Source organism: Arabidopsis lyrata (assembly GCF_000004255.2).
Source record: "Arabidopsis lyrata subsp. lyrata unplaced genomic scaffold ARALYscaffold_4, whole genome shotgun sequence".
Taxonomy (NCBI): Eukaryota; Viridiplantae; Streptophyta; class Magnoliopsida; order Brassicales; family Brassicaceae; genus Arabidopsis; species Arabidopsis lyrata.
Window position 1 is genome coordinate 2654639 of NW_003302552.1, and position 27169 is coordinate 2681807.

At 34.7% G+C, this 27169-nt stretch overlaps 3 protein-coding genes, 1 long non-coding RNA gene and 1 pseudogene across 4 annotated transcripts; 1 reads left to right on the forward strand and 4 right to left on the reverse strand.

Moving 5' to 3' along the window:
• Nucleotides 1-5015: 5015 nt before the first annotated feature.
• On the reverse strand, nucleotides 5016-6254 carry LOC110229382 (annotated as a pseudogene).
• A 71-nt stretch (nucleotides 6255-6325) lies between these two features.
• LOC9316634 (F-box/kelch-repeat protein At1g64840) lies at nucleotides 6326-7769 on the reverse strand. The gene is given in 2 exon segments (XM_021029742.1): nucleotides 6326-7177; nucleotides 7179-7769. Coding segments are annotated over 2 exon segments (918 nt in total). The 5' UTR covers nucleotides 7392-7769; the 3' UTR covers nucleotides 6326-6472.
• A 1115-nt stretch (nucleotides 7770-8884) lies between these two features.
• On the reverse strand, nucleotides 8885-11924 carry LOC9316635 (transcription factor bHLH66). Its single transcript, XM_002880522.2, has 6 exons — nucleotides 11421-11924; nucleotides 11181-11351; nucleotides 10976-11041; nucleotides 10409-10474; nucleotides 9912-9968; nucleotides 8885-9564 (listed from the first exon to the last, which is right to left on the reverse strand). The coding sequence occupies exons 1-6, from the start codon at nucleotides 11709-11711 to the stop codon at nucleotides 9154-9156; spliced, it is 1062 nt and encodes a 353-aa protein (XP_002880568.1). The 5' UTR covers nucleotides 11712-11924; the 3' UTR covers nucleotides 8885-9153.
• Nucleotides 11925-20902: 8978 nt separating this feature from the next.
• On the reverse strand, nucleotides 20903-22749 carry LOC9316636. Its single transcript, XM_021029292.1, has 2 exons — nucleotides 21413-22749; nucleotides 20903-21133 (listed from the first exon to the last, which is right to left on the reverse strand). The coding sequence occupies exons 1-2, from the start codon at nucleotides 22567-22569 to the stop codon at nucleotides 20908-20910; spliced, it is 1383 nt and encodes a 460-aa protein (XP_020884951.1). The 5' UTR covers nucleotides 22570-22749; the 3' UTR covers nucleotides 20903-20907.
• Nucleotides 22750-23996: 1247 nt separating this feature from the next.
• LOC110229358 lies at nucleotides 23997-25592 on the forward strand. The gene is made up of 3 exons (XR_002332753.1): nucleotides 23997-24152; nucleotides 24507-24757; nucleotides 24841-25592. It is a non-coding gene; the product is annotated as an uncharacterized LOC110229358 (long non-coding RNA).
• The last annotated feature ends 1577 nt before the right edge of the window (nucleotides 25593-27169 follow it).

The window sequence follows — 27169 nt, forward strand, 5'->3', positions numbered from 1 at the left end:
CTCTATATGCTGTCAATGCATACAAACTAATTAGTACATTCTCTACCATAAATTCATTTAACAAATATTAACCTACTTAACTTAGGCCCGGCGTGAAGGAATTATATATGGGTCGAAGATCCAAAACGTCTTTAAAACAAGTGTAATTCGAGTATTAGACAAGATATATTCAAGATCCTTAAACTATAAATGAGCACTATGATAACTTTTGAGTATATTTCTATTTATCTTGTGGTCGAAACAAGGAAAGAGATCAACGAAGAAAATTATTTACCTCTGAAAATTGTGTTTCCACACTGTCCAAAGATTGCTTTGAAAGCGAAGTGGTCCGTTTTGTATCGGTTGAAAAAAGTTCGGAGATATCGTAGCATTTGCAGCAATGAATAAAGTGTTTACTACAGCTCTCATTCGAAGAATCATTTTCGGATGTTTGTCCTCTTCCAAACTTCATTCGATCGGTATCTACTTTTTTGTTTACGGTGAAACTCTTTTGGGATCCAAGACGTGTTATCGGCATTAAGATTTGACTTTTTATTTAACGATTAAATACGCTGCATGTTGAAGGGAAACAATCTTCAGATGAAGTAAAATATAATGAGCTTCACCGCGAAATTATAAACGAGTTTTAATAATTGAGAGGACATAATATAAGTTAATGATTTGATTGAATGACGACATTGTGACACTATAATGGTGAAACTTCCATAACGACATTGTGCCACTTTTTTCCATGCATGTCAGTCACCTCCTCATAAATTACAAAAAAAAAAAAGAACGAAGATATTCGAAAATTTCGATTTGATTTTCAAGTCGCTCTCTATAACTTCTAGGGCCACAAGCTCACTTAATTTTCGAGCCTGTTATAGAAAAAGAATTTGTTGATTTTTTTAGAAACAAGTTAAAAGGGTGGAAAATGGAAGATTTTGGGATTTGAACCCATGATATTTTTAGAGTTATATCGCTTTCGCTTTGCTTCTACCACCACAACCAATGAATTTTTTGATAAATGAGGCTGACTAACGACTATATATTTTGGAGGCCACAAGCAGATGCTTCACATGCTTGTGGCTAGGGCCGGCTCTGCTCTCACATACCGGAAGAGACGCATGTGATCGAGGATTTTGAGTTATCTGCCGTTGACGGCCCATTCTCGGACGTCCTTTGAAAGGCTTCTAGTGTTATCTTTCTTTCGCAATTCGGCTCCTTCTCCTTGCAGTTCTCTTCTTCTCCAACAAAAATCCGGGGAGAGCAATCAAAATCGTCATCGCTTCATCTAACTCTTTTAGCTTCATCGCTTTTGTTGAGAGGATGGACCGAATTCTAGTTATGGTTTATGCTTCCATGTTTTTACTTTTTTGCCATGGGACCATTTGTGTAGGTCTATAATCATCGTCGATTGTAAACCTAAAACGTTTTCATTTTTATGAAATATTTACATTTTTAGCAGAAAAAAAAAAGATATTCGAAAATTAAAGAATCTTCTAACATTACATAAACACAACTTAATTTTCAATTAAATAATGTAACATAAGAAGCCCAATTGCTTAAGTTTATATATTAGAGGATATGGATTGAACAAAAGTAAATGAATTTAGGCTTTAACCAGACCAGCCCAAGACACAGCCCAGCTAGTTGTAACCTAAACATATTTGATGCGAAAAAAAAAAAAAACATTTGACAACAAAATTCTCAAAAATACTCCGACCCATCAGGCCCACTAGAACTTCTCAACCAGCACAAAAAAGGAAATCGAATGAACCATTCAATTGGGACATTAAGACCATTCCCAATGGGGGGATTCTACGATGAGTAAAGTTCCGAAGCAAGTGTAGTAGCACATGTGTAAGTTTTATTTGTAATAAGTATCGGAAGCATGTGTAGTAGCACATGCCTAGGTTTTATTTCTTTAGTTAGTGAGGTTTATTTATTATACGTGGTATAATTATGCGATCCTCGGTTATACGTTAAGTCGTATGATCGGGTTACTATTAATCTTGCTTGTGTTGATGCTTGAATAATGATTGCTTGGTAATACAATGTGGTTAGGATAGCCAATAGTGTAACTGTTACTCTGTCCGTTTTTCTGTATAACCGTTATGCTGCTGGTAAGTCAGTAAGACTGTTATACGAGGGCAGTTATACTATTGTATAACAGTCATAAGACAAAAATTTTGACCCCCAAAAAACCCGCCCCGCAAAATCCGTGGGAGAAAAATACTAGACCCGCATCCGCCCTGCTTAATTTTGCGGGAGCCGCGGGTAACCCGCAGGCTTTTAAAAACTTACTTTTTAAATATTTATAAATTATATTTAAAACAAAAATATAATTAATAATAATTTTAAATATAAATACACATATTTTAAAAAAAAATTTAATTTTTTTTAATTATTTTAGATATATTACGAATTATTTTAATATTTTACAACTATATATTAGATAAATTTATATATAATTATATTTTTTTTTTGAAAAGCCCGCGGGACCCGCGGGTTTACCCGTAAAAACCCGCAATTTATAAAACCAACCCGTATCCGCCCCGCTTTTTTGCATTTTGAAATTTTTAGACCCGCACCCGCCCCGCAGCGGGACGGTCGAGGCGGAGCCCGCGGGCTTTGCTTCAAATTGACAGGCCTAGTCACAATGAACATTTCCATTAAATTTCGTTCTACTTCTCTGCAATAAGAAAGTGCAATAGGATCAGGATCAACATTAGGAGTGAACTGAAGTAAAAGAACGAGCATGATCTGCTGAAGACTCTGCTTCTCTCTCTTGATTCTTCTTATCCCTTGAAAGATTCACTGCTTCAGAAACAACCACCATAAACCTATAATAGCACTTTCCATGTTCCTACAACAACCTGTTTTGTTTATTGCGACAGAATTTTAACTTTATCCATATTGTCTTGATCATCACTTTCTTTATAGAAAGCTTCCCTGAATCACTGAAAAAGCTACATAGTCAAACAAGTACCAACTTTGTCAAGATCTTCCCTATTTTTACCCATGGACTACACTATGTAGGTCCTACTATTTTATACTACTGCCATAGTCACTCAACAAGAAGAATCTACGACTATCAAAAGGCTCTGAACGGAATTAAATAAGCGAGGATAGATCAGCTGGTTGAGGGTATGGCATAGTGGACGACATTGCTGGCTTGCTGCTCTACGTGCAACAAGTTTGATAAGAACACAACTGAATTCTAGAGCTTCCAGACGAGTACTTAGAGTTAGAACCCCAATAATTCTAGGCTAACTATGGTAGACTTGCCTAACACTAACAAGAATGCCTGATCAAAAGTTACCATTCAGGTGGCTTGGCTTGCCACAGGTTAGAGGCCACTGCACATCTGCCACAGATCAAGTTTTGATATGATTTGGGAAATGTTTTGTCAGAAACGAGACCAAGAACACAGTCAGACACAACTTTGAGAGTATGGAACTGACACCTCAGGTGAGGGTAACAAAAGAATCAACTCCAGCGAATAAGGATCGATAACGACAATTTTACTGGAATGAAAAATGTTGCATAAAATCTGCCTCTAAAAGTGACTAAATCCTTGCATAAATCATGTGGGATGTTCTTGAGCTGCTTCCACCTCATTTCGACACTTGTTAACACCATTAAATCGTTAAAGCAGTTAAGAAGCACAACAAATTCTCCTCCTCTTCCCTCCTTGTCTAGCGGAAGGAAAGCCACGGGACTAGATTCCAACCCGATCATTCTGTACTGATGGCCTAGAGGGAGGATCTGGTAGTCGAGCATGTTCACCAGTGGCGGATCTAGAAACAAGTTTTATAAGGGTCATTTGGAAGTTAGAACAAAAATCTATAGGGTTCAAACACTAATTTTAACCAAATATTTCTTCAAATTCAATCAAATTTACAATAAAAATAATATATTAAATTTAGTGGGGTCATATGACCCCACTCACCCCTTCTTACCTCCGCCAATTGTTCACCAAGGTTGGATCAGATTCTCAACAATTTTGTCATCAAAGCCTAAGCATAGAGCATTTCTCAAACAGAAAAATCTAGTTACAAAAGGGAATCAAATAAGCGAGATAAACCTATAATAGCACTTTCCATGTCACAGAAATAGTTAAAGCTGAACGCTGCAACAGACATTGTTTTGATAAGCATGCAATAGCTTGATACATAAACTAAACACTTGAAGAAGCACAAGATGCATTACCAAGTAAGGGTAATCACAATGAACAGTTCCATTAAGCTTTGTTATACTTCTCTGCAATAAGAAAGTGCAACAGGATCAGGATCATGAAAAAATAATGTTCGAAGAACTCAAAAGTGAGATTTGACTTCAACATTAGGAGTGAACTGAAGTAAAAGAACCATCATGATTTGCTGAAGACTCTGCTTCTCTCTCTTGATTCTTCTTATCCCTTGAAAGATTCACTTCATCAGAAACAACCCACCCATAAACCTATAATAGCACTTTCCATGTTCCTACAACAACCTGTTTTGTTTATTGCGATAGATTTTAACTTTATCCATGTTGTCCTGATCATCACTTTCTTTATAGAAGCTTCCCTGAATCACTGAAAAAGCTCAAATTTGCTACATTACTAAAGTTTGTCAAGATCTTCACTATCCCCAGGACATAAACTATAGCAAAAGGATTAGTCTTTGCTGCTTTTTGGACCAGTTTAAACATGGAGACGCCTACAGATTTTACACAATCATTATGCTACACCAGAATATAGTAGCAATTGTCTCACTCAACAAAAGAAATACTACAATGATCAAAAGGCTATAAACAGAGTCAACAACAAGAATAGCTGAGGATATAGCATAAAGGACGACGTTGCTGCTATGCTTGCAACAAGTTTAATAAGAACACAACTGAATTCTAGAGCTTCAAAACAAAGTAAGAATCCCCAACAAATCCCTAGGCTAACTAACAAGAATGCCTCATCAAAGTTACCATTAATGCACACGACAGGAGGTCATTACGCATCTGCTACCGAACGAGTATGTACAGTTCGAGTTTTCAAATGATTTTGAAGAATTTTTGTCAGAAACATGACCAAGAACACAATCAGACACAACTTTGAGAGTTCATGAGACAAAAGACATAGTTGTTTGGTCTTGAGAAGGTAGTCAGACAAAAGATAGTTTAGAACAACAAATATATAAAAACTTAAATACCTAAAATCATAAAAAATAAAATTTTGTTTTTGATCTCTAAAAAAACAGAATGTCAGATATCAAAAGCGAGATTTTATGATCATCAGATGTCAGATATCACGTTGCCTGCCTTCTTGGTGAACGCAATCAAGTTCCCTTTCAAACCATGACGAAGCTCCTCAGATGAGCAGCAGAATTTTCCCAGGTGTCCACCAATAAACAAAACACAGTTTCCCAAATCGCTGACCTCAACCTATGTACCAGCCTTCTCATCTAGCCTACTCACTCTATATGTTGATCGACTATTAACAACAATTGGCTCAACCAGGAAAAGTTCATCATTGCCAGATGGAACCAAATAGGGTACTGGCACCTTAGGTGAGGGCAACAAAAGAGTCACCTCCAACGAATAAGGATCGATAGCAACAATTTTTCCGGAAATAAAAGTTGCATAAAATCTGCCTCTAAAAGTGAGTACATCCTTGCATAAATCATGTGGGATGTACTTGAGCTGCTTCCATCTCATTTCGACACTTGCTAACACCATTAAATCACTAATGCAGTTAATAAGCACAATGAATTCTCCTCTTTTTTCCTTCTTGTCTAGAAGAAGGAAAGCAACGCGATTACAGTTCCAACCGGGTATTCTGTACTGATGGCCGAGAGCGAGTACCTGGCAGTCGAGCATGTTCATCAAGGTTGGATAAGATCCCTGAATCTTGATTTTCACTGCGCACTGAAGAGGAGATGGAAGTTCCACATGATCCTCCGACTCATCTCGGCTTATCCGTCCCAGGAAATACTCAGAATTCGACCCAGCAGCAGCAGGAATTGGGACTCTCAAGAGAAACAAAGGGACCTTCTCGAGGGTACACAAGTCCTTCAATTGTGAATGAAACTTGGGAAGAGAATAGCTTTGGCGTAATAGGGAAGAAGGAAATGGAAATGTGGATCGCCACAAGCTGCAAACAGAGCGAGCATGAACAACATCAAAACAGTTCTTTAGATGCGTCGAGATAAGGTGCAGTAACTCTTCCGGGAGCTGAGACAAGTCTGGCTTTATCGATGTTGTTGATGTCTTCTTCCTCGTTTTGGGTTCTGCCATGTTTGCTGATGATGAAGACAGAAATTAAAGTTGCTGCTGCAATTTCGAAATCCGAAATAAAAATTACTTTTTTTAGGGTTTTGGAACAGAGAAGATTTAAGCTCATTTGAATTGATTCTACAGCAAAATCGCATGGCAATAATGGTAAAAGACAAAACCAATGATGATGTCGAACACGACAAATGAGGATCATCACACTATTCTCCCTTGAGGATCTCCATCAATTGAGATCTTTTACCACATTTCTTTTATAGTATAAAAATGCATGGCCTGACTTATCGGTGAACAAAACTGCGTTCTTCGTCAAACCAAAACCATGAGGAAATTCCTTAGCTGAGCAAGAGAGATTTCCAAGCAACAATACACAGTCTCCCAAATCACTGACCTCAACCCATTTACCAGCCTCCTCATCTAGCCTCCTCACTATACGGGTTAACCGACTCAAGTCTATTACACGATCTTCTGGGATAATTACCTCAACCAGGAAAAGTTCATCTTTGCCATATGGAACCAGAGACTGTAATCCTCGCTCAGACTCCTGAGGTGAGGGCAATAGGAGAGTCACCTCCAGTGAATAAGGATCGATAACGAAAAATTTTCCTGAAAGAAAATGTGCATAAAATCTGCCTCTAAAAGTGACTATATCAAAGCATCTAGCATTTGGGACGTTCTCAAGCTGCTTCCACCTCATTTCAGCACTTTTTAACACCAGCAAACCGAAAGAGTATTTGAGAAGCACAACAAATTCTCCTCTTTTACCCTCCTTGTCTAACCGAAGAAAGGCCACACGATTATATTCCCAACCGATCATTCTGTACTTATGGCCCAAAGGGATGATCTTTTTTGGAACAGATGCTGGGATCTTCACTTTCACTAAACATTGAAGAGCATCGGAAAGCTGATCATCAGCAATAGCAGGAGTTGGGACTCTAATAAAGAGGAACTTAGGGACCTTCTCGAGGGTGCACAGGCCTTTGCTTTCTAAAGGGAAGTCGCCGAATGCGGGAAGAGAGTAACTTGGGCGTAATACGGGAGACAGAGGAAGTGTGGATCGCCACAAGCTGCAAACAGAGCGAGCATGTACAAACAGACCAGTCTGGCATTATCGATGTCTTCTTCTTCGTTTCGGGTTCTACCATGTTTGATAATGGACACTGAAATTTCCAAATCTGAAATAAAAATGACAATTTTTTTAGGGCTTTGGAACAGAGAAGATTAAAGACCAAAAACTAATTTACATTTGAACTGATTCTACTGCAAATCGCGTTGAAATATTGGAAAAACAAAAACACCGAAGATTCACTTGGATTAAAGAGAAAGGATCGTACCGTAACTTGGAGCCCAAGGTTTGAAGAATTTGAAGGAAGAAAGAGTGATTTTGATAAAGCTTAGAGAAATTGAGCATACAGAGGAAGAATCGCTTCCTCTATAGCCTGATTTTTTGAACAACAACCAAAAAAGCCACAATATCTGGCAATTTAGTAGTGGATCGATTGTGAAGTTTGGCCAAGTCTGGGAGACGAGAAGTTTTGGGCAAGGAAGAGAAGAGAGACTTGGGACATGAATTGAGCAAGAGATGGAATTCGGTTCGGGGTTGAATCGGGAAAGAACCGAAGGAATATGCCGGTTTAAATCAAGTGAAGCTAATTAAGAATCCGCAATGACCAGCCCAGACCATAATGTTTGTTTGGGACAAGCCCATAGAGTTTAAGCCCAAAACAACTTGACAAGAATTAGATTGAACCATAATAAGGGAAGTTTGTCTTTACTTGAACCATGAAGACAAAGGAGAGTGAAGCGATGAAATGAAGAATGAAGAATCGATTAACCGATGGAAGGTCCAAGCCGGTAACGTAGTGCAGAAGAGTTATGATCGAGCATTATGAGCAGTGGAGATAGGCAAATGGGAATGAGGACATGCAGAGCCGGCCCTAGACACAAGCTGGTGAGGCATGTGCTTGTGGCCCCAAAAATATATAGTTCTTAATCGGCCTCATTTACATAAAAGTCTCTTTAGTCTAGTGGTTTAAAGATGTGGAAATATTACTAAGGTCTCAAGTTCGAATCTTTACTGTAACACATTTTACCTGTTTTAATTTCTTTTCCTTTGTTTACAATATAGTTCGGCCCAAACATTATATTGGGCTTGTGGCCCCAGTTTATCATAAGAATGGCCCCAAACATTATATAGGACATGAATTGTATAAGTATAAAAACATAAGAGATAGGCTTTAAGTTTTTTAAGTGTTTGGATTTGAGTTATAAACGTGTGTGTAGTGATCATAAAACGGTACTGGTGTCAAGTTAAGAAGGTGTTTTAGTATCGAGTAGTTCTATTCCACTTAAACAAAATGTTATTGTAAAATTGTTAAATAAATTCTAGTGAATGTATAAAGACGTACGTACCTCTTTAAATTTTGCATGTGCTCAGATTCCTTCTTTTTTACAGAATTTTTATATTCTTCAAACTGATCATAACCTAATATTTGAGATTTGTGCGATCCAATAAATATCTAAAATCTTGGGTTCAATATTTGATAAATTATCTCACGCTACAATATAATGTAATGCAGTGTTACCTAGCTAAATGAAAACCCAATACTAAATTTTTCTTTCTTTCTAGCCTACGATATTCAGATAAAAGAAACCAACTTTATTATATCGAAAATAAAACATTGCAACCATATATTTAAAAAAAAGAAAAGGAAATGTCCCTTTGAGTGGTTTTGTAGTAGTAGGTAAAAGAACCAAAACTCTACGAAAAATACGGCTTCGTTCAGAGAACACATCAAACAACCTCAACCTCATTCTTCGTAGACTTTGACTTTATCTCCCACTTCACCCCACTTTCTCTTTGTTTTTGGTATCTCTTTGCCTAATCCCAAAAGTAAACGGCCGTTATCACGGTTTCGAAACGGATACAGCCTCTTTAACGGCGATCGACGAAGACCCCTTGGTCACGCCGTTACCGTTACCATTTAACTTCCCATTACCGTTACCCATTGTCGTTGTATTCGTCGACTGTATGGTCATACCGGAAAGATTGGGAGAGGAAGGACCTCCGACGTCCGCGACAGGTCCAGGGATCAAAGGGTTACGAGAGTGACACGTGGCGGTTGAGATGGCGGTGGCTAAAGAGATTGGCATGAGACAAAGACCTTTCCCTTGAAGGTATTGCATGGCCGAGCCCATGTCTTCTTCCATTAGCTTCGCCACTTGATGTTCCGTCATTGTAATGCTGTCGTTGGAGTTTCCGGCCGTCTGGCTACCGCCGGCCATGGCGGAGGATGCGTTCCCGTGGGATCCACCAGCCTAATTAAGCAAAAAAAACGAAAAACAAAAAAACATTTTTAAAAAGAAAAGACAAAGAAAGCGAAACCCTAAGTGATTAGTCGGCACGCGTGCTCTCTTTTTTCTCTATCTTAGAATTATACTTAGAATTGGTCTTATTTATTTCTGTTTCTAGAAACTTTTTACATTTATTTTGTTTTCAATGTCTGGCACGATTTATCTATTTTTGACACACACGAAAAGAATATATGTAACGAATGATGTATCTAAATAACATTATAAAAAAAAAGTACTTTTCTAGTTTCTTAACAATTGGCTTTGATGTTTATTGGAATTTATGAAAAATGAGTAGAGAGAATATTAATTACCTCGGAGAGTTGAGAAGAAACGGAAGCAGCACCTCCCAATCTGCTCATGCTCAGTACCTAAAACGCATAATTAAATTCAAAACAGAATTATTAATTAAGTACACTGGTCCACTACTTTATAACATAAATATACATTATGTAATGTTATAAATATACTACTTTATAACATAAATATACATTATGTAATGTGTGTATATGTCGTAACAATCCAAAAATGTATAAAGTTAAATATAAAAAAAAATGGGGAGGGAGCATAAGGAATTTTAGTTGCAGAGGCCCATAAATTTGATTTATTGGTATGTAAAGATTGTACTAATATGCAGCTTTTCTTTTTGTTTGATATGTCAAACTAAAAGGCAAAACAAGAATCTTCCATCAATGTTTTGAAGAGATTAAAATAAATCAAATTGTACTTTGTAAAAGAATTACCTCTTATATTAAAAATAAAACCAAATAAAATAATAACTGTAAAATATATGAGAGAGGGAGAGATTCACCTTGACTTGAAGTTGTAAAAACTTGACATAATCTATAATCTCATCGAGCATCGATGCCTTGTCTGTCTGGTCCATTATTATTTAAATAAAATACAAAAAAAAAAATCTGTCAGAACTGAGATCCTAACTCATTAATTACTGCATTAGTTAACTTTATTATTGTAGCCTAATTAATTAGCTAATCAGTGTTTAATCATTTGATTGATATATACTACTAGCTACTCCTATATATATAGACTACACAACCACCAATTATTTGAGTAAAACAAAAAATATAAATTTACTTGTTAACTCCTGAAAGTTCTAGTTGACAGCTCCAAGAAAGTTCCTGATGACACTTATTTTCATTATTTATTTTGTTTTTACTGATTCAATCTTAGGTATAGAAGACTAGAACTATAAAGAGACAATGGAGTTTAAATTGTAAATAATCAATACAAAATTAGATGGAATTATGGATCGCACAAATCCAGAGTGGATGATGAACAAAATGATGGAAAGTGACATTTATTTTCTTAATGATCCATTTGGAAACTAAACTGAAAATGAATTAAATAAAAAAATTACCTTATTGCCGTTAGGAACGAGTTCTTGAAGAGCTTTCATTCTTTCCGCAATTCTCTCTCTTCGTAACTGTCCCATAAAAACATTTTTCTCAGAAAATACTCAAAAACTTTTCTCAAAAAAAACTTTAAAATTTCATTTTCGACACTTTTCTCGGTAACTGATACAAATTAATGCATCGAACCACAAAAAAAAAAAAAAAACTAACCCTTTCGGCGATACTATGAGGATCAGTTGCTTGACCTCTCCTAGCTCGAACTTTAGTCCTACTCTGCGGCGGAACCGCCACCGTACCACCAGTAGCTGTAGACGCGCTCGCCTGCGGTTGCGTTTGCGTTTGCGTTTGTCCTTGTTGGTTCATCAACCCTCCTCCCGATCCCTATATTTCATCATAAGTTACATTTTCAAAGAGAGAAAAATATAAAAGAGAGAGAGAGATTATTTATACCTGAGGGATATGGAAGTTAGGAAGAGATCCGGAGGCGGAGAAGCTATTATAAAGAGCGTGGACGGAGGAGCCATCATTCAAAGGCATCATCATGATCTGTTGATTTCTTGAGTCGACGTCGTGGCCGTGGAAGCCATCGGAGGGAGGAGGATGAGCATCGTCTACGACGGAGGGCCACGGGGAGGAGGAAAAGATTTGATCGAGGAAGTCTTCGTGGTCAAAAGTCGTAGATGGAGTTTGGATATGGGAAGAAGATGAAGAAGAAGGAGTTAGAAGAGAAGAGTTCATCATAATGATGATGGGCTTCTTCTGCTTCTACACTTTTTTTTGGGAAGAGGTTGAAAATGTTGTGGTTTGGCTTTATAATAAAGAAGATCATTGTTGTAGTCTTGTAGATGTATATTATTTTTAATTTTTGGTAATATTTAAAAACCAAAAAAAAAGAAAAACTTTTGTTTTTAATTTTTTATATATTGTGGTTAGCAACCCATATTATACGGTGATGATTATCGTCGCTTCTTTAATTTCGTTTCCGTCTTAAACTTTGGTTTCTCGTTACTCCAAGTCTTAATCATTATCTTTTACAGCTTAATACGTATGAAAATGAGGTTTTTTTTTTTTTTTTTTTAATGTATTGATGTACATATTGCTACTGCCAACTAAAGAGTTTTGATTATATTTACTTACATTTTTTCAGATGCAAACTAACTTCATTTTACAATACAAATATATAATAAAAAAAATTGATGGATGAGAAGTTTAGTTATAGGGATATTTTTATGGTGCTAACTATAATATTCTCTCCGTTTCGTTTTACTTGTCGTTTTAGAGTTAAAATTTTGTTTCATAATAGTTGTCGTTTTAGGTTTTCGATACAAATTTTTGGTGAAAATTTTAATTTTATCCCTACTGTTTTAATGTTTCGGCTAATGAATTTTTTTTATAAAATATATTAATAAAGAATAAAATAGAAAATTTAATGCTTTTCTTAATTTGTGTGAGAAAACCTTAAACGACAACTAAAACGAAACGGAGAGAGTAGTTGTATACAACAAATGTTGTCTTAGAAAATAATACTCCCTCTGTTCCTCAAAGTTTGATGTTTTAGTATTTTACGTTTGTTCCACAAAGATTGATTTTCTAGCTTTTTATTTTATTTTTTATTAATTGATATTAACAAATCGTAGATTTCAAGACGTAATGATTACAAATAATTAACTGTTTTAGATTACTATTGTTTCATAGATTATTAAAAAAAATTAATAAAAAGAAAAAATTATTAAATGATTAAATCATGATTGTTTCTTAATATATGTGTAAACTCTAAAAAATCAAACTTTCAGGAACAGAGTGAGTAATTGTTTAGCAATTTTATTATATGGTGATGATGGCAAGCGCCGATGATTATCCGTGCCTCTCTTACGTTTTAATTTGTGGCTTCTACATATTCTAAATCTTTATAATAGTATTAAATATCTGATATTTTTTCTTTTAATAAATATTTAATTTTTTAAGTGCCTTATTAGGGTTTTTTTTTTTTTTTTTTTACAGCAAATATAGTTCATTCATTCAAGCTAAAAACAGATCGTTCTCTTCAGGAGAAAACCAGTCTGGAGTTACATAGCTTACATAGGGAAAAATACCACCACGTGATCGTGCCTTTTTTGCAAGGCCGTCAGCACGAATATTATCAGTATGTGGGATAAAAGCTAAAATAAAAGGAAAAAATGATGACTTCAAGGAACTAAAATCTTCTAACTCCGACGAAAAAGCAGGCCACTCATCGGGAGTGTCTAAACCCTGTGTTAACTTCAAACAATTTGTCTCAAAAGCAACTTCAAAAAGAGAGAGTAAGATAAGGGACCTCATTGCCCAGAGGAGAGACTCAAACTCTGCGTGGAGAGGGGATAAACATCTGCGAAAACTCTTCAAACCAAGATGAATTATGGCTCTATTCGATTTCACAATCCAGCCAACACCGCTTAAGGTGCAAGAATCCACCCAAGATCCATCAACCTGGCAAACCACTTTGTCTGACGATGGTGGCTCTAAAGGAGGAGGGACTACCTTGGGCGAGATAATTAGGTCTTGGGCTCGTGCTACTCGGAAGGCTTCTGCTTCATTCGATGCGTGTTGGACCGTGTCAGCAGGATGGGTATCCTTGTTTTCAAAGACCTTAGAGTTACGGGCCTTCCAAATGAACCACATGATCCAAGGAAAAATCAGAATAACTTCTTTGCTTCCTCCTAGCTCCTTCGCTCTCCAAAAAAGGTAGTCTAAATTCGTAAACAGAGAAGGCGATGGGAAGACACCCTGTCTAATGGGGATATGAGATAACGACCACACCTGAAAAGCAAGGGGGAACTCAAACAGGACATGATTAAAGGTCTCTTCTTCCATCCAGCAGCGGGGACACATTTGATCCGTACTTAGGTGACGATCAGCTAATCGTTGACATGTAGCTAGACATCCCGTGGCAGATTGCCAGAGGAAATGTTTAATTTTCTTGAGGTTGAGATTTTCTATGATTGTGCTTGAAGTGCAGTAACATTTGGTCCCTGAAAAGGGAGGTCACAATCCCCTCGCCGGCTTGCATTCGCAGCCAAATAACCCGACTTAACGGTATAACTACCAGACTTGGTATGAGCCCAGATAAATAAATCTCTCGAGAATGAAGAACTCGGATGTAGCCCTAAGATATGAGGGATGTCGTCATGTGCAATTAGCTCTCGAAGTCTGTCGACCTTCCATCCTTTCGAGACAGGATCTATGAGATCATTAACAAAGAGGTTGGGATCCGTGACTGCTAATCTACTTTTAGCTGGACGAGCCAGGATAGTCGGAATCCAAGGGTCGGAACAAACCCGAGTGTCAAAACCTGAGCCGATGTTTTTCCTTAACCCATACAAAAGGAGGGGTCTAGCTGCTCGAATGCTGCGCCAACCATAGGAAGGCCGATAAGATGGTTTGACGTAGAGAGGGCTAGAGTACCTGAAGTATCGACCCCTTAGCACACGAGCCAGTAGGGAGTTTGGGAAATTGAAAAAAAAAAACTATAAATCACATCTACATTATTATTTAAACCACACATCCCTAAATATATGTTTCTTGGAGTCTACCCAGAATCGGTCCCAAACCACCTAAGTGTTACCCAATGGTGAATCTACTTGACAATCTATGGATTTACCTAAGCTTTCAAATTCACAGGCAAGCCAACCATTTTAAGGAGACTGATCGAAAAATATTGGCTTTGGATTGAAGTAGTTTAGGAGATGGCCAAGATAGGACAATCTCTGGTCGTTTATCCATATGTATGACCAGTTTCAAACCCATTTACTTCTAACCGCGCCAAAAGCACATGTGGTCCATCTTGGTGAGCTAATTAGTTGTACAAGGTGCTACAAATTTGTTCACAAATCGATTACATCCGATCTTAGACCTAAATTTTTTTCAAATGGTCATACCCATACCCATTTATGAAAAAAAAATTCATTCCATTTGTTTTAGTTCCTCCCCGAAATATGAAAATCTGGAGTTCCTCTACTTCATAAAAAAGACTTTCTCGCACATCCTCAGTTGTATATGTTCAATTCATAATACACGACTGAAAATTTTATATTATTTTCTCATTGTTTGAAATGTTATAAGAAAATTTAGAATTTCCGCTATTGATCATTCACTAAATTATGTATAATAAAAAATTTCTCATAAATGAAACATATTATATATATATATATATATATATATATATATATATTAATACAATCTGAAAATGAAATATTACATTCATGTTTTTATAATCTTTTCACGATGACAATTGACAAATATCTAAAATTATAAAAACTCGAATAGGTACATTCATCAATGATGCTAGAGCTCTCTCGAAATTCTACTGTTTTTTCTTTGTCTCCAAGATCACAAACATCCTATCCCAAAGACGATACTCGTAAATTAAAAATCACAAAATACGATAATAAATTTATAAAAGGAAATTCCGTACCAATATGATAACTTATCTTTTGAGCTAATCACGACTTGGAGCTTTTCTTTCTTTATAACTAGATAGATATTCTTCTTCTTCTTCTTCTTTTTTTTTTCTTTTTTTTTTTGTATAGCTGAAAACTAGGTATTTCTTTATATTGTGCCACATTCACCATATATACTCTTTTTGGGATAAATAATTAAATTGAAATATTTCCGGATGTTTGAGACTTCTTCTTTTGGATCCATTAATTAATTCATATACGGTTTCGAGGTCTGTATTTTGTAGTCAGAAATATTTTTTTCCTTTTTCCATTAATTGCTAACATGAACACATTTTAATGAAACAAACTTCTATATAGCATATGTGTGGCTGTGTGCATGTATCTTCTCATGTTATAATGCACACTCATGCATATATCTATGTATTGGTTCGTATACCGTGGAATTATTTCATTGAATAATATTCCCAAGTCACAATTCTTTCAAAATTTTAATTTAACGATTAAACAAACGTATATAGGCTCATCTACGTTCATGTATGTCTACGTATGTGCATGTGTGTATTGCATATATACGCATATAAAATACGTAACATGCATATCGAGCTTTATAAGTTATATATGTATATCCAACAATCTAAAGGGACACGTCTTGTGTTGGCGTGTTCACTTTCCACTATCCGAGTTATAGGTTTCAAAATGATAAAATTTTATTTTCGGTTAATCGATAGAATGTTATAGTTTTGTGTTACTCAAAAGTGACGTATCTCTATATTAGAAGCCTCAAACTTTCACACTTCTTTCAAATTTAGTAACACAATCTCTACGGCGATTAAGAGAGTAGAACAACCCATATTAAAAAAAGAAAAAATAGAACAACCCATAATCATTTTTAAATTATTATATCATTACTTTTTATGAACAAAAGAAACTTATAGTTATTTTAGAACATGTGCAGTGGGAGGTTCTCTCAAAGTCTCTCAAAATATATTATTATAATATACATAAATTAATTTAAATGTATAATTAAATTTTACGTAATAAATTTTATTTAAAACCAATTACATGTTGACATGTGTGACATGAGTCTCTCAAGAAGTTCTCTAATCCATGCTCATGTTTTTCACTTACTTTTTATTATTTTTATTTTTTATATTCTTGAGAACACTTGTGAGAATTTTCCACTACATATGCTCTTAAGGGTTTGTTAGAAAGATAAACAATGAGGGAAGATAAATTAACTTCAGAGTGTAAATGGTAACATGAAAAAAATATTCAGCCAGATTCAGCAATTCCGCAGTTACCATTTGCATAAAACTAAATTCAGCCAGATTCAACAGTTTTTCCAACATCAACAGATACATAGTATGTTCATTTCAGATAAAAATTTGGATTATAGCTATTCACAACTCAAATTAAAATATTTTTGGCTATTAAAAATTACACATCAAATTTATATTTTAAAATAAGTTAGATCATACAAATACGATATATGAATAATTCATACACATAAAATCATTACCAGAATAGACAAGAGACATATTTATGTTCAAATATCTATAGATAATTTTAGATAATTTTAATAAATTTTAGATACTGAAATATAATTTTCCAAAGTTTTGCAAAAATAACTCATACTTATGCTAAAATAATATTTAAAATATCAAATTAAAAAAAATTGTTAATCATCCTAATCATATTAAGGATTTAAACTACTAGAGAACAATGAAAAATCAATAAGATAATCTATACTATATTATCATGTTTATTTTTAAATTAATTTTTCAATAAAACTTTGACAAAACTTTCGATTAATTAATTATATCTTTTTAATAGTTCAAAAATTAGATTTGGAAGAACAACTCAATTTTGATAAAAAGATATTAATTCTAGTATTTATTTATTGGTATAAGAGTTAATTAGACAATTAGATAATTTTATCTATTTCATTTAGATATTTTTCTTTAGTTATTCTATTAATATTCGTAATTATTTGACGATATTTCAGTTAAAGTCTTAATTATTTCGACAGATTCTGCTGAAAAGCACAAAAAAATTCAGCTAGATTCAGCGGTTACCATTTGAAAATATAAAAATTCAGCCAGATTCAACTAAAAATCACTAAAAATTCAGCCAGATTCAGCAATTCAACCGGATTCAGCCAGATTCCTTAGTTAAATTGTAGATTTGAGATATGAAACAAGTACACTTAGTCCAAATAAACTAGATTTTGTTTTTGCGAGGAAACCAATGCACATATAAGTATTTGTTTTTCAGTACATGGAAGATATATCTATGTAATTAAGTAGTATATTTAAATGGGATTGGTCTTATTGATAAAATATTCCACATGGGACATTCTGTGTTTGCACAAACTCATAAGGGGAGAAAGATGGGCTTTAATTACACTCATTTATTAATTGCAAATGTTGGTCAAATAATTAATGTACTACACAACAAAGCTAGGAGAGAGAGATCGATGAACTGATTTTATTATTATTAAGACAGAAGTTTTTAAACAACTATAATTATCTTTGTTTGTTCTTAATAAAGTAAATCGAAGTCATAAAATATGAATTTTCACATTCTTCTGTTAATTAGAGATAAGTACCGCCTTAAATGGTAACATAACAAAAACATTCAGCCGGATTCAGCTAGATTCAGCAATTCCGCAGTCACCATTTGCATAAAACTAAATTCAGCCAAATTCAACAGTTTTTTCAGCACCAACAGATACGTAGATACGTTTATATCTGGTAAAAATTTGGATAATAACGAGCACATAAGTCGAATTAAAATATTTTGGATATCAAAAATTACACATCAAATTTATATTTTTAAAATAAGTCAGATTATACACATACGATATATAAATAATTCAGATACATAATATATCACTACCACAATATACAAGAGACGAATTCATATTCGGATAACTATAGACATTTTTGGATAATTTTAATAATTTTCAGATAATGTAAAATTTCGCAAAAAAAAACATAAAATAAACAATTAGATAATCTATATTATATTACCATGTTAACTTCTTGAATTAAATTATCAATATTACTTTACAAAGCTTTTCAATAATTATCTACATATTTCATAGTTTAAAAATTAAATATGGAAGAATAACTCAATTTTACTAACCAATATATTATTTATATTAGTATTTATTTTAGATAATTTAGTATTTATTAATTAGTATAACAGTTAATTAGATCATTAGATAATTTTATCTATTTTATTTTGATATTTTCTTAATTATTTTAATATTCATAATTATTTGACGATATTTTTCAGTTAAAATCTTTATTATTTTGATAGATTTTACCAAAAATCACAAAAACATTCAGCTAGATTCAGCGGTTACCATTTGAAAATGTAAAAATTCAGCTAGATTCAGCTAAAAATCACTAAAAATTCAGCCAGATTCAGCAATTCAGCCAGATTCAGCTAGATTTCTCGGTTACCATTTAGATCCTACATATTGGTATATGTCTTTGTCAGTTTCTCCTTTACACCTCGATCCGCATATACCACGTAATTGACGAATTGTATTTTACATATTTTTGTGTAAAGGTATGTAATAATTATACTACATAATAACGGGTTTTTATCCTAGTTTACGTTCTGCTGAATATATGAGATATCTAAATGAATGCAACAACTTCAAGAAGCATATGATTATTAGATAGGAAATACTAAAGATTGTAATTAAAAAGAAAACGTCACTACGTGAGAGAATTATAGCCAAGAATTTGATTTTACAAAAACAAGATAATCGTTGTATAAAAGTCAATGTTTAACGAAGTTCCCGTTCCGTGTGGATGTCTCTTTGTGTTAAAAAAAAAAAGAAACCAAAAAATCTCTTGTATTTTTTTGCTTGGTTTAGTTTTGAGGTTTTGATAAAATTCTTTGTTTAGTTTTGATCAAGTTTAATCGAAAAAATAGTGATACGTACGTAACTGGGATATATATGATGTTTTTTTTTTTTGACATCTTTGGATCGACAATGCCCGATCCATAGCCAATCCCTACTACGCGGGGTAACGCGACTTACTGGAGTCGAACTCCGGTGGGGAAGGCGGAGTCAAATGGACTTAACCATTTGACTAAAGGCACATCCCCCAGATGTTTTTTCCTTCTGTTTTTGTTAAATGGATATTTGATGTTTTTTTTTTTGGTAGGCTGGATATTTGATGTTCTTTACATGACCTCCAAAATCTCTGTGGTTACCTTCCATTTTATACAAATTCATCTTTTAAACTTCAGTTCTTATTTCATATAAATTGATGTTTTAATAGTTTTTATGTATATATACTCTTTCATTTATCCACATATGGTTACCAAATAAATGATTTTATGTCATGATATTTCGACATGTTAATTAAAAAACCTATGTATGAAAGAACGATAGTATATTAATGATAGTAACTTAATCGAATGATAGTTATAGAAATTCTGTAATTGAAGGATATAGTATTTGTTTGCTTATGAAATCCATTTATCAGTTACAAGCTATAAAAACATGAGAAAACAAAATGTACAAATTGACAATACAAAAATTGTTGCATAAAATAACATAAATTATTTTTTGGAGTATAGTCAACTTCATATACTTAAAGCAATTAAATTTATATAGTTTGAACTTATAATTAAAATTATTTTTTCTACATATAGTGCCAATTTTATATAGAAAAAATTAAAATTATATATATATATATATAAAATTGCATTATATTTGGTCTAGAATAGTTTTTTTTTCTGAATAGTTTTGTTATCTATATCAGAATTGTCAATTTGATAAGTTATTATTATTTTTTATACATTGACTGTAATTTTAAATGTAACAAAACCATCCTCCGTTTGTTTTGAGATCTACAGTAGGCGACATTGTTTCGTGATATTTTTCAAAATAGCACGTAAGATCTAAATTTCACATGTTATATTTAACTAAAATACATGCTATTTAAAAAAACGTAGTGAATTTTTAAGAAAAAACATTGTTACGTAGTGTTTTTTTTTTAAAAAAATATTGTTACGGAAAAATTAAACTTGAATAGAATCTTTTTATAAAGAAATAACATGTGATCTTAATAAAAACCGTGAATTACTAGAAAATAAGAATCGTTTTTTAAAGAAATTAGATGTGATCATAATAAAAAACGTGTATTACTACAAAATAACATGATAGTGAAAAATATTAAACTGAATAGAGTGTTTTTCAAAGAAATAACATGTGATCTTAATAAAAACCGTGAATTACTAGAAAATAAGAATCTTTTTTTAAAGAAAATCACATGTGATCATAATAAAAAACGTGATTACTATAAAATAACATGATAGAGAAAGATATTAAACTGAATAGAGTGTTTTTAATTTTCAAAAAATATCATGTGCTCTTTATAAATAACGTGTAAAACCGGAAAATAATATGATAAAAAGAGATATATTATTCTTTTTTTTTTTTTTTTTTTTTTGTCAAACAAGCATTCATTCACTTAAAACCTCAAAAGAGGGAAGTTCATACAAGGTGTAGCTAAGAAAATGCAATAGGAATAAAGATAAAGGCTCCATGAGTTTTCCAAAATGATGCTCATCTTAAAAAAGTTTGCAAAGTTTGAAGAATCTTTTGAGGCCATAGCGGATTCGACCATGAAGACGGGCTTCACGAAATCCTCGACCAACGGATGGTCATAGACGGCTCGCGCGAATAACGCAAACGAGCTTTTGAGAAAATGCTCCACGGAGGAGGCTGTCGGGTAAAAGAGGTTGGAGAAGCTTTGGTAACCACCTCTCCTCGGAGACGGGGTCATAATGCCATTCTTCTTCAAGCTATTAAATGTTTGAGTATTGTACCTGAACTCTTTGATTTGCACATGAATGAGCTTGGTTTTCAGGGGAGGCGGAGATAGAGAGTTGAAGAAGCTTCGGTAACCACCGCTCCGTAGAGACGGGATCATAATGCCGTTCTTCTTCACCCTTTTGGGCAATTGGTGTATAAACAATGCATCCGAGCTTTTGGAAAAGTGCTCCGCGGAGGAGGCTGACGGGTTAACGAGGTTGAAAAAGAGACGGTAACCACCTCTTGAAGACATGGTCATAATGCCGTACTTTTCCAACCTACCAGAAGATTGCAAATTATCCAAGCAATAGATTAACACATGACTGAACTCGATAATTGGTGAATGGGTAGGTAGAGAGTTGAAAAAGCTTCGGTAACACCTACTCCGTAGAGACAGGGTCATAATGCCGGTCTTCTTAACTCTAAAGGCCAATTGCCTATGGTTGGGTAAGAGAGTCTTGGATAGAGTCCAAAGTAAACTTAGCATCTGATCTCGACAAAGGTAACTATCAAGCCAGCCCAAACAAACCATTACTCTGTTAGCGTGGCGTCCATTACCAGCCAAGACAGAGTTAGAGGGTGCTAAAGGGAGGGAACTTGATAGGAAATTAATAATACTTGGCACGGGAAGCAACACTCTAGGACACTTCCAAAGAGAAATTAACTCCAAACGAATCAAGACCAGACTCAAACGATGAAGCAAACGGACCAAACGAGATAAACTATCGACCAGGTTTTGGGAAAGAGAACTACTAATCCAAGCTAAATCCATCATCACCATCACAGGAAAGCGTTCATTACTCTCCCTAAACGATAACAACTTCAGAAAATTTGGGCTTTGTAAAACAGAATTAAAATCAGACCTGGGCCTTAGAAGACATGGGCTTAACCCAGCGGAAGTCTTCATGGGCTTCGAAAGTTTGGGTAATGGGCTGGAAGGAGGACAAAAGGGACTTGGGCTAGGCCCAAAACGAGGCACCATTAGGTTTACCCAGGTTCTTCTTCTCATCCTCACCAAAAGCGGCGGCGGCAGAACGGATTTGGGCTGTCCCGCAACCGATTTGGGGGCTTCTAAGACAAGATCTACCCAATCAAAAGATGCGGATGATGAAGCTCGGTCTGCAGAAGTTGATTCGCCCATGGTTTGATGCTTCCACAGCTCCGGCGTCGAGGCAGAGCTCCCATCCATCGAGGAACAAGGAGATGCTGATCTTGACTTCAAGGAGAGCCGAGAAGAGGGATCATCCACGAGAATCGCGAAAAGGTTAAGAGGAGAACTAGTACCAAATAAGAGCAAGCTCGAAGGTAATGCGGTCATAAAGCTTTTTGGATAAAAGGGGAGGGAAGAGAGCCGAAACAGAAGGAAACAAGAGAATGCAGATAACCAGAAAATAAAACCTTTGAGAGGAGATCGACGAGGAGGAGAGAGCTCCCGGCACCGACGAACGAAAGCTCTACCGGTGCCGAAAAAGTGTTTGAAAAGTCGGTCTCGAGAATCGTGTCTGGGAGGAAAGCGCTATATCAGAGATATATTATTCTATCACATGTAATTCGAGAAAAAAAAACATGTTATAAAGGGTATGTGTGTAATTACACGTACTTTCCGACATCCAACAGACAAAGTACTGTAACTCATGGCTATTTTCTTAATTCTTTTTGAATCCATGGCTATTTACTATAAATTCTCTTATTTTTAATCTCTGCAATGATCTCTTCTTCTTGAACTTCAACTGTCATTGTCAACGAAATCTCTACAGTTGTTTGAAAAAAACTATTTTTTAATCTCGACTGTAATCTAAATCAACTAACTTACCATCCAACTCGTGAACCAAAAAAAAAAAAATTACCGTTTAATTAGCCAATGTTAATTTGTCATCAATTTGGACAAATCTATCGTCGTTTATTTTGAAGTAAATCATGTGTTAAGTAAATCATGTTCTTTAATTTTTCAATTAATGTATACTCAAAACTTGATAATTATGAGGTAGTTCTTCGGGTGGTTCAATATTTGAAAACAATTGTGGCCAGGGAATTTTACTTTGTTCCAATATTGATTTTAATTTTTTCTATTTGATGTGATTCATATTAGCTAGGTTATCTTTCAACGCTTTGATCTTATTACAGACTGGGTTATTCAACTTGGTGGATCTTTTTACTTTCTTCAAAAATGAAGAATCAAACTTTGCTATCTTGTTCTTTTGCAAAAGCATAATAGTATTGATTCATGGGGAACACGGTTAGTGAGCTTCTTTGGTTGAAAGAGCTACGTACTAGTTGTTATTGGCGGGGATCGTGCGGCACATATCTCTCCCTTTATTGTGATAGTTTATCTGCCATTCATATCGGTGTGAATTAGAGACGAACTAACACTACAAGAAATGTGGGTATTAATAGCACAATAAGATAGCGTTTTTTTTGTATATGCTATGTTTGACTGAATCGTGAATTAAAGATAGCGTTTTGTAAATTGTAAACGCTACAGTAAATTGTAATTTGTTTAAGCGGGATAATGAAATTGAGGCGGGCCAATTTTGTGATTCTAATCTTTAATATCCCGCTATTGAAAATCTTAAGAGGGAAAAAGGTGAAATTTTTTCTAAGGCAAAATAAAAGAAAACCTTAAAAATTACTTCTCTTTTTTTTTTTTACCTAAGGCAAAAGCAGATCGACAACTTCTCTCTCACTCGATTTCTTGAGATATTGAGATCAAAATCTGCAACTCTCACTCGATTTCTTGAGACCTCACTCGATTTCTCAGTCTCTCCCTCTAATTCTCACTTTATCTCACTCGATTTCTCAGTCTCTCCCTCTAATTCTCACTCAATTTCTCACTGTATCATCTTGATTTCTCAGTCTCTCAACTCGATTTCGCACAATCTCCCTGGAATCTTCAATATATAGGTATGTTCTCATTCAATCGTAGCTTCTTTGTTATTTGGAATGGAAAACCATTTTGATTTGGGGTTCCGATTCTTGGGTTGTGTGAACATTGATGCAGAAGTTTGTGATTTTGGGTATCAATTTTGATTTTGGGATTTGATTTTGGATTTGATTCTTAGTTTTAGTGACTATAATATAAACTTGTTTAATTGATTTTTCCATAGTGGAACGACGTTTGTTAGATTACTTCTGATGGTTGATGGTATAAGATTGATCTTGTGAATACATAATTCCTGTTCGAATATCTTGTCTTCTGATTTTTTTTCATTTGCATAATTCTAATTGGATTTTCGTTTTGGTTTAATTTTGATATAGCGAGGATTAAGGTTCACGAGCTTAGAGATAAGTCAAAGACTGATCTTCAGAACTAATTGAAGGAGTTCAAGGCTGATATAGCGAGGATTAAGGTTCACCAGCTCTATTTACGCTGCATCTACTGAAGAACGGTGAGATGGGCTTGAAGCTTAACCATATGAGGAGATTACTAAACACTGAGAAATTGATCTGAAGTCTGAAACTCTCGTGGAGATTACTTCACTACTGTAGGCTTCTACATCAGTTCTATGGTAACTTATGATCTCCACATGTCAAACTGAGTTAACCATTGACTATGAATTTGTTTTTAACGGAGTTATTCTGTGTATTACAGACTATGAACTACATGATGTATTCGAGAAGCCACTTTGTGAAAGGAATGGAGCTGATGGTGCTGCTGATGTGTTACAGGCTGTACGGGAAAGCAACAGAGGACTCAGTGGCATATGCGCTTGTGATGGGCTCAACCTGGTTCCTGGTGGGTTCTTGGTTGTTTGATCAGTTCTTTTTCAATCCCTCAGGATTCGAGTGGCAGAAGATAGTTGATGACTAGGATGATTGGAACAAGTGGATAAGCAGCAGATTTTAGGCTTGTAGTGAGTATAGTGCTTGTAATGATACAAGTTTTATGTTGCAAGTGACTATAGTGAGTATAGTGCTATCCGAACTCAATTTGCAACATAAAACTTGTAGTGAGTATAGTGCTTCTTCTGAAGTCTGAAACTCTCGTGGTTTACAGTTTGTGAAGAACAGCTCTTAGGCTTCCCTTAATCAAGCTGGTCAGTGGTGATTTTAGTAGTTTTGTGTCTCGTGGCTGCGTTGGTTCTTCCCCGATTTCTGCCATCTTATCTTCTAATCAAAGATGGAGATCGTGATCGTTGAGAAGAAACATGGTTAATACAGACTAAAATGTGGGAGCCAAAATTCAGAAGTGGCTTGGCCTAATGAGTCTACGTCTGAAACTTTTAAGTACTGTGTTTTATATATCTATAATGTTATGTAGAACACTTTGTTTTCTATTGTTGAATGCACTTGACTTTTGATACAAACCACATATTTGAGAATGCAAGCACAATTAAAGTTAAAGTTAAAATCCACATATTTTAAATTCCTAAATTAAATCTCTAAACCCTAAATTAAAATTAAAATCCTAATTAAATTAAATCTTTAAAATCCTAATTAAATTAAATCTTTAAACCTTAAATGAAAGTTAAAATCCTAATTAAATTAAATCTCTAAACCCTAAACCCTAAACCCTAAATTAAAGTTAAAATCCTAATTAAATTAAATCTTTAAACCCTAAATTAAAGTTAAAATCCTAAATTAAAATCAAAAAACTATCTAACTTGAGTAAAAAAATCTAAACCCCAAAGTTTAAACCCTAAACCCTAAACTATGCCCTAGTGTTTATGAACATATAAGTTAGATAGTTGGAATACTAACTAATATTAATTGTTCTTAATTTTAAAATTTTATACTTATAAGAAAAAATATTCTAAAAATTGAAATACTTATATTAAATTTTTAAAGAAATAATTTCTATTTTTTTCATTAATAAACTATTTTATATGATAATTTTCTGATTTTTTCATTAATAGCCAATGGGAAGTAACCTCCCAGATTGTGGGACTAATCCTACACCGTTAGATAGCGCCGACTTTGATCTCAGCCGTCCATTCTTATTGTTGATTTGATTAATGTACACCGTTGATCTATCTTGATAACTTTGATCTGAGCCGTTCTTTTTCTTAGCCAATGAGCATTAACCTCCAGGATTGAACTTTGGCTTATTCTCCACCATTGATGAATTAAATCCAACGGTTAAGATTTTCTCCTTCTTTTCTTTTTTTTTTGGTTAAAACTTCTTTTCCTTTTGCCTCTTCTCTTCGTATGAGAAAATCAAAGGTCCCAAAATCAAACTCTGCGAATCTTGAGCAAGCGTATCGCTCCCTCATCTCCGCTTCCAGAGGTTTATCTCGCACTCTTAGCCCTTCTCTTCCTGAATCTCAGCCTCCGCCACCGCAATTAGAATCCCAATCCCCTTCTATGGTGGTTAGCTCGTTCCCAGCTCCGGTGACGCCGTCGCCTCCATCTCAGGAGGAAATTCAAACCAGAAGCAGGAACAGAGAAGAGATTCGAAGAGTGCATGACTGCTATAAGCGTCTCAAATCTTCTATTGGTCAGAGAGATGGTGGTGGGTGCTCTGCGAATCTTGAGCAAGCGTATCGTTCCCTCATATCCGCTTCCAGAGGTTTATCTCGCACTCTTAGCCCTTCTCTTTCGTTCGATTTAGTTTTACCAATTGGATGATTAATTATTTGCTACTTGTCGGAGTTGATGGAATTCGATTTCTCAACCATTCTCGAAGCTTGATAAAGCCATATATGTATATACTGGTTGGGGTGTTTCTTTGTAGTCCATATCACACTGTGTCAGCTTTTATGTGTTCCTTCCCATTAATGTTACCCCTTCCATAGATACCTTATGTATGTGAATGCCATAATGTTACTTGTAAGCCTGTTCTTGTGGGGTTTCACAATCTGTAGACTGTAGTTCCATTCATATGTAAGGTGGGGGTGGTGTGTCACTACAAGAAAAATGAGCATTGATAGCACATTACGATAGCGCAGTTTTCGTAACTGCTATTAAAAAGGACTAACTAG